This window comes from Equus quagga, chromosome 14 (genome assembly GCF_021613505.1).
Source record: "Equus quagga isolate Etosha38 chromosome 14, UCLA_HA_Equagga_1.0, whole genome shotgun sequence".
Taxonomy (NCBI): domain Eukaryota; kingdom Metazoa; phylum Chordata; class Mammalia; order Perissodactyla; family Equidae; genus Equus; species Equus quagga.
The window spans coordinates 38567931-38580697 of NC_060280.1; the positions used below are offsets into that span (position 1 = coordinate 38567931).

Genomic DNA, 12767 nt, shown 5'->3' on the forward strand with positions numbered 1-12767 from the left:
TCAGAACAGAATTGAAAGCCCAGAAATAAAACCACACATCTATGGACAGCTAATCTTCGACAAAGGAGCTGAGGGCATACAATGGAGAAAAGAAAGTCTTTTCAACAAATGGTGCTGGGAAAACTGGAAAGCCACAAGTAAAAGAATGAAAATTGACCATTCTTTTTCACCATTCACAAAAATAAACTCAAAATGGATCAAAAACCTAAAGGTAAGACCTGAAACCATAAGGCTTCTAGAAGAAAATGTAGGCAGTACACTCTTTGACATCAGTATTAAGAGGATCTTTTCAGACACCATGTCTTCTCAGACAAGGGGAACAATAGAAAAAATAAACAAATGGGACTTCATCAGACTAAAGAGCTTTTTCAAGGCAAAGGAAGACAGGATTGAAACGAAAAACAACCCACTAACTGGGAAAAAATATTTTCAAGCCACATCTGACAAAGGGTTAATATCCATAATATATAAAGAACTCACACAACTCAACAACAAAAAAATCAAACAACCCAATCAAAAAATGGGCAGGGGACATGAACAGACATTTCTCCAGAGAAGATATATGGATGGCCAATTAGCACATGAAAAGATGTTCATCACCCCTGATCATCAGGGAAATGCAAATCAAAACTACACTAAGATATAATCCTACACCCATTAGAATGACAAAAATAACCAAAACAAATAGTAACAAATGTTGGAGACGTTGTGGAGAAAAAGGAACCCTCGTACACTGCTGGTGGGAATGCAAACTGGTGCAGCCACTATGGAAAACAGTATGGAGATTCCTCAAAAAATTAAAAATAGAACTACCATACGATCCAGCTATCCCACCACTGGGTATCTATCCAAAGAGCTTGAAGTCAGCAATTCCAAAAGTCCCATACACCCAAATGTTCATTGCAGCATTATTTACAATAGCCAAGACATGGAAGCAACCCAAGTACCCATCAACTGATGAGTGGATAAAGAAGATGTGGTATATATATACAATGGAATACTACTCAGCCATAAAAAAGAACAAAATCGTCCCATTTGCAACAACATGGATGGACCTTGAGGGAATTATGTTAAGTGAAATAAGCCAGATAGAGAAGGACAATCTCTGTATGACTCCACTCATATGAGGAATTTAAAAATGTAGACAAAGAGAACAGATTAGTGGCTACCAGGGGAAAGGTGGGGTGTGAGGTGGGCACAAAGGGTAAAGGGGTGCACCTACAACATGACTGACAAACAATAATGTACAACTGAAATTTCACAAGATTGTAACCTATCATTAACTCGATAAAAATTAAATTAAAAAAAAAATCCCTAGCCAGATGTCGACTAGTTGAATAAAGTGGGAAAACTGAGATAATTATCCAAGTAAGTCAGGATTAGCCAGCCCTGGTGATCTAGTGGTTAAGATCTGGTGCTCTCCACTGCAGCCCAGGTTTGTTCCCTGGTCAGGGAATCACACCACCAGTCTGTCAGTTATCACACTGTGGTGGTTCTGTGTCTCTATGATATTGAAAGCTATGCCACCGGTAAACCCTCTATCTGCTGTACACAGGGTCCAACTAGGAGTTGGAACCAATTCGACAGCAGGTGAATATTTTAATTGGTTTTCAAGTAACCAGGTATAAGTGGAAAATTTTTCACCTATATTGCCAATACAATGGCCTCACTTTTCTTATTTTCTTCTTAAAGGAAATCTATCTTCATGTGACTCCTGAATCTATTGAAAGAATGAAACTAAATTTGAATTACCTGAAGGCAGGCACAGGAGGAAACAGAGGGGAAGCCATTTTTTTAAATAAAAATTTTTTGCATGAAATATACGATCCAAAGGTCATAGTGAATGTTATATAATTGGAATTGTAGGTAATCATGTGTCTGTTAATTAAGCTTCAACTCTTTTCTATTTGGTTTTAAGAATAGCATTACCAAAAAGTTATAAATAATTTGGGACAGGTAATTTAAATTTGAAACAGCAAATGGCAATAGTGCTAACAAATGAACTTTTAGAAAGAGGGAAAGGATGATGCATAAAATTATTTGCCACAATTAAAAAAAGGAAGAATTATAGAACATATGGTGGTATCATTAAGAAAACTAAGATCAACGTACAGTAGAGGAAAGGGTGAACTTAATACACAAATCTTGGAGAACAGCATTTAGAATAATGAAATTCCTTTGCAATATTTATGCAACATTTTTACATGAAACTGAAATCACAGAGGCTCGTCCAAGATCACAGAGCTAATAAACAACAGACTTGGAGCTTAACCGTAAAGCTTTTGACTCCAAGAATAGTGTTCTCTCCACAATACCACCCTTAATCCTCAAGAAATAGAGTTGAGCATATCTCTAGGGAAAGAAAAATAAAATTTGACCAATCAGACACAAGTTGTATCACTGAATTTTAGAATCTATGGTTATATGTCGAATCACTAATTTTCACGTGTTTATTAATATAAAAATTATTAACATATGAATTAAAATGGTTCTACCTTTAAAAGTCTAGTAGATAAAGATAATAAGTTCTTTCATTCATTAATCAAATATTTACTGCATATCTTACTATGTTCCACATATTGGTAACTCAGTACTGAACAAGATAGGCAATATTCTACCCCCAAAATCAGAGATTTTCGTCTGAAAGAAAAGATAATTAAATAGGAAATTTCAAGAAAGTAAAGGTTAAAACAGAGTGTACTAATGCTATGATGAGGTACCAGGTGCCATGGGAGCAGAGAAGTAACTTGATGCCATGCAGACCATGTTAAGTTTGGCCATCTACCCAAGGAAGAATAACAAGCCATGAAAGACTTTTAATGAAGATGAACGTGACCACTTTCATAAAAGTTTTAGAAAGATCACTTTAACTACAGTGTGATATATCTGAATCGAAACACACAAAAATAATTAGGTTTTCTTTTCTCTCCCACCATTTTAAAAGAATATATGCAAAATTGAACAGTCACAACTTCTGATCATTACTTATAAAACATTATGACTAGCAAATAAAAATATTTTATTAGCAAGTATTTATCTATGCTTAATTCTTAGTGTTTTTGTTATTTTGTAAATTAAGGCTATTCACATGATGAATACCAACAGAAAAGTTAGCCTTGTACCAAGTCTTTAAAAAAGAAGTTTTTTAATATTAAAATTTATAGTTCAAGGTGATACAACAAAGGTATCATTTTATTACTAATAAGATTAGCTAGCATTTGTTGAGCAATGCTAAGCATTCTGCATAGATCACCTTATTTAATCTTTACAAAAATCCTAAGAAATACTACTATAGATACTTTGCAAATGAGGAAACAAACTCAGGGAAACAAAGTAACTTGACCAAAGCTACACAACCGGTAAGTGCCAGAATCAGGATTCAAACCCTGGTCTATCTGGCACCAAAGCCCATTCCTTCAAGTATTAAACCATACAGAAACTTAACTTACTGGAAAAGGATCACAGTGTTTCGTTTTTCTGTAATCGTCCTTAGCAATTATACTTTACTCCCTCTCCCTCCAAAAATCTTTTTTAATATACTTCAACAAAAATCTGTTGATCAGGATATTTCCCCTGTTGACACAAAAAGATATTCATATAAAATAGTGGATTTATATTACTACCTTTCAGATAAGCCATGCTTTCAGATTTTCTACAGACTTGTTAAAGAGAAAGATGAGAAAAGTATCAGGTTAAGTATTAACAAATAGAAATGAAAAAGATAGCAAATTGCATCTTCAGCTGAATATTGAAATATGCATTGTTCCAGCTGTAAAAACCTAGAAAAAGAAAACGAAAAAATAGCTAAAACTTAGAATTTAAATTGTGGGAAAATGTCTGGCCAGACTTAAAGCAGATCTAAAGATTGCAATCATTTTGTTAATAATCGATGGTTTACAAATTACTTTAGGATCATTGAAAGAGAAAAAATACTCATAAGAAATGTTATCATAGTCTATAAAAAAGCACAGTATGGGGGCTGACCCCGTGGCCGAGAGGTTAAGTTGGGGCGCTCCACTGCAGGCAGCCCAGTGTTTCGTTGGTTCGAATCCTGGGCGCGGACATGGCACTGCTCATCAAACCATGCTGAGGCAGCGTCCTACATGCCACAACTAGAAGGACCCACAACGAAGAATATATAACTATGTACTGGGGAGCTTTGGGGAGAAAAAGGAAAAAAATAAAATCTGTAAAAAAAAAAAAAAAAAACGCACAGTATGGCATTTCCTGTCTATAACCAGATGTGTCCTTGTCATATCTGGGCAGGTTTGCTCCAGAAGCTGACCGGGAACCTGGACCCAGACCATTGATGAAAGGGGACCCTGATTCTGAACACAACTTTCCTCCTCCTTGGACCCCCACAAATAAAGTATTCTGAGATAAGCATTTATGTAGCACTTTTCCATTTAAAAAACAATTTTTATATGGACTAGATATTTTTATTTGATCATCAAATTAATCCTAGGAGGTGAGCATTAACAATACAGTCATGGTTTAGGATGATGAATTTGAAGCTCAACCTGTTGATTTTCTTTAGATAACTTATCCAGCTGATAGTAAAGACTGGATTCCATCCATGGGCTCTCCTCCACTATACCACGATGCCATTCATTTGTTCAAAGAACACCACTCTCATACAGCAAGAAGAGCATCGGATGAGCTCCTGATTCTAATTCTATCACTAACTAACTTTATAAAAGTGAAATTCATATACATTATATAATTTGATGGAGGAAGGAAACAATATATATTGAGTATGGGAAAATATTAAACCCCTTTTAGAAAAGGGAACTAAAGTTCAGAAGGATTACATGATTTTCACAAGGTCACCTGGTGGCATCACCATAAGAAGGTATGTAAACTTGATTGTACATGTGAGAGATTGGCACTTAGAAATTTCTTTTTTTCTCCCTAAATGTTCCCATTTCCTTTCTTCTCATTCAAGCAGGTAACTGATTTTGTACTTCATTGCCTCAGGGGAGGTATGTGCCAGGACAAAACACAGAAGGGATTTTTAAGTTATTCCAGTTTTGCTTTCCAAAAGCCTAAGCCTTCAGAACAAAAGAAGAGTTTGTTTCAGAGATGAAAGAGAGATTCTCAGATCCATGCAGACAGAGGGACGTCTCCTAGCCCCTCCCCAGGCTAGAAAGAGATTTTCTCAGCTGAAAAAAACAGAGAAAAGTCTTTGGATCTCAAGGCCACAGGTATCTAGCCTGTGCTTCCTGGCAGCGCTGCCTGGAAGGCAGCAAGATCCCAGAGAGGAATGGCATCATAACGCATCTAGGCAAACAGAAACACAGAAATTCTGGGGGAAAAAAATCTAAAAATCCATGTCTTGGAAGTAGCAAACTGCTGCCAGACCAGAAAGAACTATCTAGACATAACTACTCATGTCTCAGAAGTAAGCTATTATACACAGATGATCAATGACCAGACAGAATCCTACCATAACCCCAGGGAAATAGGGAAAACCTCAAAAAGGATAAGCGTGATTTTTGTCCACCACTCAGTGACTACAAGTCAGAAATAAAGTTGAACTATAGAAAATAAATGGATATTTCTTAAATATCTAAATTTATAGACTGAGAGTCCAGCTCAATGATTATCCAACCTTGTACCTTCTCCCAGAAGCCAGGTCTTCTGAATACTGATCTAGATTTTTTTCAACAATTTTACTGCCATTGATGATGATAATGATGATGATGGTGACAGAGAATCTGGTGATATAGTTCAAAGAAATGAATATGACAATGTGTTAACCTCATCGCACAGCACTGAAATTGCTTGTTTTCATATCTGTCTCCCCAACAAATTTTAAGCATCATTAAAGACAGATACTGAATACCATTTGCCAGTGCAAAACATGCACCTAGCACAGTGCCTGGTACATTGCAAGCATTCAATAAGTCTTTGTTGAATGGATAAAAGATTGAATAAATAAATTGAAGTAAAGCTATTGCCTTAAACACATACACAAGTTTACCTTTTAAAAGAATTTATAGTTTATTATCTATAAGGGATTTTAAATAGAACAGAACCTAACAGGTTTATTCCAAGCCTTATCACACTTCCAATGATAAAAATGTCACAGCTCTTCAAAATGACAGGCCACATACAGAAGCCTCAGAATCTTACCCTAATAAAGTTAGGGCTCAGTGGCTAGCAAGATGGTGTCCTCAGAAGAAATGAGATATATAATCTTACCCAAAATCTTTGAAATTTTTTACTTAATAATTCATTTCACAGGATTTTCCACTTTATAATATATCATTCCTCTTGATCGTAAATCCTAAAACAAATGGGGTCAGGGGAATTGTTTCATAATCAAGGTGATTTGGCTATAATTCTTGAAATAGCTTTGAGAAACTTACTAAAAATTGAACCTATGCAGAAAGCTTACTACTTGGAATTCAGAATGACTGACTGGACAGAAGAGACTGGGTAAAACTCATGATCCTTTGCTGACAAAGCAACCTACATTGAGGATGCAGAGCCCTCATGCCTTGACTGCTACAAATTCCTGAGCAGGAATTATAGCTGGGGAACAGGTCCTCTCTTCTCAGTAAAAAAAAAAAGTTTTATACATTTCAGTCCTATACTAAAAAATATGTTATAATATTGACACGGCTACACAGTAAATATTAAGAAATAAGAGCATACAAAGAGAGAATATAAAGAAAGAGAATTCTTGTAGTTTAGTGAATATATTGATATAGAAGAGGGAGGGATTGATTGATTGATTGACAAAGGCATGAACAAATTGAATGCCTTAATTCAGTGTTTAAAGATATTTTGTGTATATCTTCTCACTGACTAGACTCTTCTACCCAAAGAAGTAACCAATAATAAGCCTAAAGGAGAAATCAAATATTCTATCATGAATGCAGCACTTGGGCAGCTTCCCAAAAACCTAACAGTTCAAATATTTTATGGCATCGAGTCATCTGCATATTATTTGCACATTTCCCAATATATAAGAACTATAAAATAAATTCAATTAACAGATAATTTTAGCGCTATGCCTATTGTTTGTTTCATACCATACAGTTAATCAGTAGTTGAATACAAAAAGTATTCTTCTCTCTCTAGAATGCTCCCTCTTTATGCCTCCTGGATTGATGAGTATTTTTCAACAAGAGTCTGTGGCTTCATGATTTCCAATAACTCTCTCAACCAGGGTCAAGACGACCCTCTGAGGGATTTTAGATCTAAAAACATCTTTAGTAAATTATCTATTTTACTCTGACTTACAGAAATTGCAAAAGTTTGAAAACTGTCTTTTCCCATCCTGTCTGGGAAGATTCAGCGTCTAATTCTTTTGAGTCTTACTGGCTAGGAAAAAGAAAAAAACATGAAGTTTTGTGAAATGGAAAAAACATCTGGATATAACACTGGTATGGTGAACATGAAAGTTCAAACACAAAGTTCGTAAAATATATGCAAAATGAATAAAATAGCTACTCGGGTGCAGTGAATAAATTCAGATACATATTTTCCCCTTTAGAGAATCTGAAAGAAATTTATGTTAAGAGTTTAAGAAAAGCTAGAGATGGAAAAAGAGAATATACCCAGATAATGAAAGGCAAATATAAATTAGTGAGCTACTACAAAAAAGAACTTAAGTAAGCCACAAAGTGCAGGGAACAGATAATGAAAAGAAAAAACTTCAAATGAAGAAAGAATAAACAGAAGAGTTCTAAGTTCCCTTCTCTAGAGAGAGGAAAAAAAAGAAAAAGAAAAACAGAAATGATACTTTTATGAATTATACAGTCAACCAAAAGGAAAGACATAATTAAAAGACTGTGAACCCAGGAAACAAGAATCTCCATTTCAAGGAGGCCCGTGACACACACGGTAATATCATGTTTTAGAATTCTAATTACACAACATTCTTCAGCTTCTTTTAGAAAGAACAATCTCAAAACATACAAATTATGAAAATGGTAGTATTTAACTTCCAGCATTTGGTAAAAATAATTTTATAAATACTCCATTATATCACTGAGAACAGTTGCAAAAAAAGAATTCAAAGGAAATAAAGTGTCATATAAATTAATAATATCAGATAGACTTCTACACCAATTTAAAGAAAGCTCAGAAGATAATTAATAGGACAATTTTTTAAAACACAGAAATGAAATGAGCATCAATATCAAAATATTAATAGCCCTGATTTCTATTACATATTTAATGACAATAAAGAGAACAAAAAACTGCTCAAAAAAGAAATTGCAATGTACCAACACACCATGATCTTGCATCATATCAGAGAATGCTAATATAACTGACCTTGGATTGGCCCTGAATTTTCACAAATTCAAATAGGTCAAAGATGTCCTATAGGCTCAGCTGGGAGCAAACCAAGTTACTACTGTAGAAAGAAGAATCCTGAAAGAAAAGCAACTGTTGGGGGGAAATCTCCAAGGGAGAAATGAAGAGTCTTCTGTTGATAAAACTGAGATCTGTAAAAACGTGAAGAGAGTGGGGTGGGAAGAGTAGGAAGTAAAGTCATAAAGCAAAAGGGTAGTGAACACAGAGGTTTGAGGTACGGCAGTTTCAGCTCATCTAAGAACAGTCAAGAATAGCACCTAAAAATGGACTTAGTGAGATGTCACACCTGTTCCTACTTCCCATCATGGTTGAATGTTACCAATCAAAGAAACTCTTCTATACTTTCACAATAACATACAAAACAAACACCAAATGAAAATCTGTCTTTATGAAAATTTTTTTATTTTAATGAGAATATATTTAACAATGAATAAACAGGGTTCAATGAAGATTGTTATTGTTTAAAATTACATTAATTCTAGCTCTTCCATCATATCTACCACATGTAACAACGAAGAAAGAAAAATGATTCAAGATGACAGAGGACAGTGTAGAATAAATCTAGGCTATACTTAAAATATTTGTTGTACTTTTATTTTAGAAACAGTACAGATAATAAGCTTAGCCAATTAAAAATACAATGCACAGGTCATAACTTGTTTGGCTAGTTGTCTATAATATTCAAAAATATCTATCTTAATAATAACAGTTTTAAGAGATTAAAAGCAAGATAAGGGGCTGGCCTGGTGGCGCAGTGGTTAAGTTCACACCTTTCGCTTCAGCGGCCGGGGGTTCCCCGGTTCAGATCCCAGTGCAGACCTATGCACCACTCGTCAAGCCAGGCTGTGGCAGGCGTCCCACATAAAAAAATAAATAAATAAAGTAGAGGAGGATGGGCACGCGTGTTAGATCACAGCCAGTCTTCCTTAGCAAAAAAAGTAGGATTGGTGGCAGATGTTAGCTCAGGGCTAATCTTCCTCAAAAAAAATAAAATAAAATAAAAATAAGATAAATTGTTTCCCTACCTAGATCAATTCACAAGGTAAATTGCATAATACATATACCTTAGCATAATCCAAATATATACATGTTTTGCTAATTAGAACTAATTGATTCCTTAAAAAATTTGATCCAGGGGCTGGCCCCGTGGCTGAGTGGTTAAGTTCACGTGCTCCACTGCAGGCGGCCCAGTGTTTCGTTGGTTTGAATCCTGGGCGCGGACATGGCACTGCTCATCAGACCATGCTGAGGCAGCGTCCCACATGCCACAACTAGAAGGACCCACAACAAAGAATATACAACTATGTACCGGGGGCTTTGGGGAGAAAAAGGGAAAAAAAAAAAATTTGATCCATTACAACCAAATCTATTGCCAAAGAAGAGGAGAGAGGGGAAAAGGAAGGGAGGGAGAGAGGGAAGAAAAAAGGAGACAAGGGAGGGAGGGCAGAAGGAAGGAAATAAACCTTAAATTATTTCTCACAAAGTATGATTTTCAATAGCATATCAGCAATTTTCCTTTAAAGGTAAGATCTTTTAATAAACTCAGTCTATTGAATTTAGAACCTTAAGTTTACCCTGCTTAGTTAAGTTATTCCGAGAACATCAACAACTGCCCTTTCTCCTCCTCCTTCCCAGATACCTTTTTATGCCTGTCTCTCTCTCCGCTTCTCTTCTCTCCCTCTCTCTCACACGCACACACCCCCCAAGTGTTTAATTCAATTAATAGTCTAAAATAAGGTAGTCCAAAAGGGACACTGTCTAGAGAACAATAAATGGAAGAAAGAATAAAAATATACAGCAAGCTAAATAAGTCAAAGAGCCATATTGTCTATTGGCTACATTCCCAAAACCACTCTTGTTCCAGATAAACCAATTGTGTCAGGTCTGGACAGGTGTGGCTCCAAAATCTCATAAAGAGTTTACTTCTCTCAGTGATATTATGTGGGAGAGCAGGAAAAGGAAATAATCCCAGTCTTAAATCCCAGTGTATAAAGGGACAGTTCTACGTGTCGTTGTCCATCTCTACGGATACTGGTTGAGATAAAGCATCTCACTGAGTATGGGTTTCTTCAATGCACCTTCAAAATCCACGGGTAGAAGGATTAAACATGGCGCAGGTACAGGTTGCACTTTAACCTGCACGCTGAGCTTTAGTTTCAGACTGTACCAACTCACAGAACTGGTCAACATTTGGATCTATGCTAGCCCAGCACAGTAGAGTTCAAATGTGTTCATACAAATTTTGGTTCAAAACTTGAGAAAACTCTTCATAGTTGATTTGATCTTCCATACAATGTCAAAAAAACCAATCCTTAAGAACAAAGTTCATCTGGGGTAGATCTAAGCTAAAGTAAATCCTCAAGATATGACCTATGATAAACTACACGTCAGGAACCCACTGGATCTTGATCAATTCTGGTGAGGGGGTCAGGTGTTTGCTTCATTTAGGGAACTTGCCAATCATGTTATTGGATAATGCATTCCTCTGAAAAGCACAACAGTTACCAAAGTTGTGCTCTAGTCAAGATTTACACCAGCGTAAACCCAAATATTATAGCTACTTTTTAATCAAAAGATAATTAATAAATCTATATCTTTTTTCAGTGAAAACAACTTTGTTACCTTTTACAACTATGATTCCCTTCATAAATATTAAATCCATGAGGAAGAACTCCACTGTTCAAGTTTTTTAAAGATTGTTTAAAGGTAACCTTTAAGAAGCTAAAGAAAATCCAAAATCTATGGTACCAAATCTATGCTGATTATAAATGGTGATTTAGACCACTTGATTTATGAAATCACAAATATCTATAATTAAATACTATAGTCCCACTTCATTTTACTCTAGCAAAATAATACTACTGAATAATGTATCACTGAAAAGACATTATTACAGTAAATATTTCCCCAAACTCAAGCAAAATTTTACTCTCAAATGGATATAATTTAAATTGCAAATACCAGAACCAAGAAAATGGAGAAACATATTATGTAGGAAGCCTCAGAGCCCACCTTTCTTTTTGACTGGCATTCTTGGGTCTTTCCACTGCCACAGGATTCAAGATCTCTTTTCAAGTCTCAACTTGATCCAGCTGGATTGAAGCCAAGAGCCAGGTAACTGTTGCAAACCCCTTCACTGCTCAGTTTTGAAATCCAGGCTGTCTTCTCTTTCGGATAAAGAAAAAATGATGTATATTTTCCACAATTAAACTTTTGAGACGGCCCACAGAGTTTAGAGAAAAATAACTTCTGAGTTTTCCAATTTTTATAAAATATTTGTTTTAAAAAAAAATGCTGAGAAAATTATTGTAAGCATAGAAAATGTTATTAAAACTCTTCAGGCAGCAACATTTTTGGAGTTCAGTGACTCAATTAAGGCACAAATCAAATTTACACAGCTGTCTCATTACTCTATACATGATCAAATTCAAAGTTGAACTGGCTGATGATAAATATTCTCAATTCTGTAGAGAAAATTTTAAACACCCTCCCCAAAAAAATACTTTAAAAATCTCTCTGACTCTGGTCTCTTAAAAAGGTGGGTGAGTTTGAACAGTTTTCTGGGGCAGAACACAGACTGAAAGGCCCCTTTCTATTTACTGGACCAGAAGTTCCGGATCTCACCCCCTCAGTAAGACAGGATCCAGCTTGCTGTCACTTTCATTTTTTTCTTCTGTGCTCTCCAAACCCCTCAGGCTTGATCCTTAAAGCCCCTCTGATTCTGATCCTCCCATGTATTAACCGAGAGGATTGAAAAGAAGGAAAGCAATCCCTTGGCATGGAGACATTAAAGTGACAGTGCCACTCAATGGGCACTTGATGCAGGATGAGTTGGCGAAGCAGATTTCTTCACACTGGAGTCATTCACATCATGCCCTCTCTTCGAATCCGAGCAGCTTCCCTATCCGGCGAGGAAAAACACTGAGACTGTTCGCGAGGAGAAGTCAAACCTTCCCCCAAAGGTGTTTTCTGAGACGCTGTAGTAGTATTAGGCGTGTAAGCATAAGCTGTGCAAACGGTTCGCGATTTCCTAAACGAGAGAGTTCGCCTGCTTGGCTTCCACGTCCACCCTTTCTCTCAGTCTCTCTCCAAACTACCCACCTTCCTTTTGCAGAAAAGACAAGCAAGCTCTCTGCTACCGCTGGCCACCCCTGCCCACACCCCGTTCTTATATAGAAGAGCACTGAAATGTCCTGCACCCTCCACGCGATGAAGTGTTTCCTCAGGCAGGAGAAACAGCAGCACTAGAAATTATATAACCCTCGAATTTGGCTTCTCTAAGACATGGAGACTGGAGGGTCGGGGGTTGCTGGTCTGGGAGACACTGCCGGGCAATGAACGTGCACAAAAGGGCGCCAGGCCTCCTCGCAGCGTCCCCCACCCCGAAACACCGGCTGGCAAGGGGGTCTTCTCGGAGAGTAGGGGGCAAATTCTCT

At 36.5% G+C, this 12767-nt stretch overlaps 1 protein-coding gene across 2 annotated transcripts in view; it reads right to left on the bottom strand.

Annotated features, from left to right (window-relative positions):
• The window catches only part of DLG2 (discs large MAGUK scaffold protein 2), a 1814300-nt gene extending 1802318 nt beyond the window's left edge, over positions 1–11982 (bottom strand). The window contains exon 1 of one of the 2 annotated variants that reach the window (XM_046685982.1): positions 11344–11982. In XM_046685982.1, coding sequence (XP_046541938.1) covers positions 11344–11362 — 19 coding nt within the window. In that variant the 5' untranslated portion in view covers positions 11363–11982. The remainder of the gene's footprint in view (positions 1–11343) is intronic. The other variant, XM_046685984.1, reaches the window with a different exon arrangement.
• Between the last annotated feature and the right edge of the window lie 785 nt (positions 11983–12767).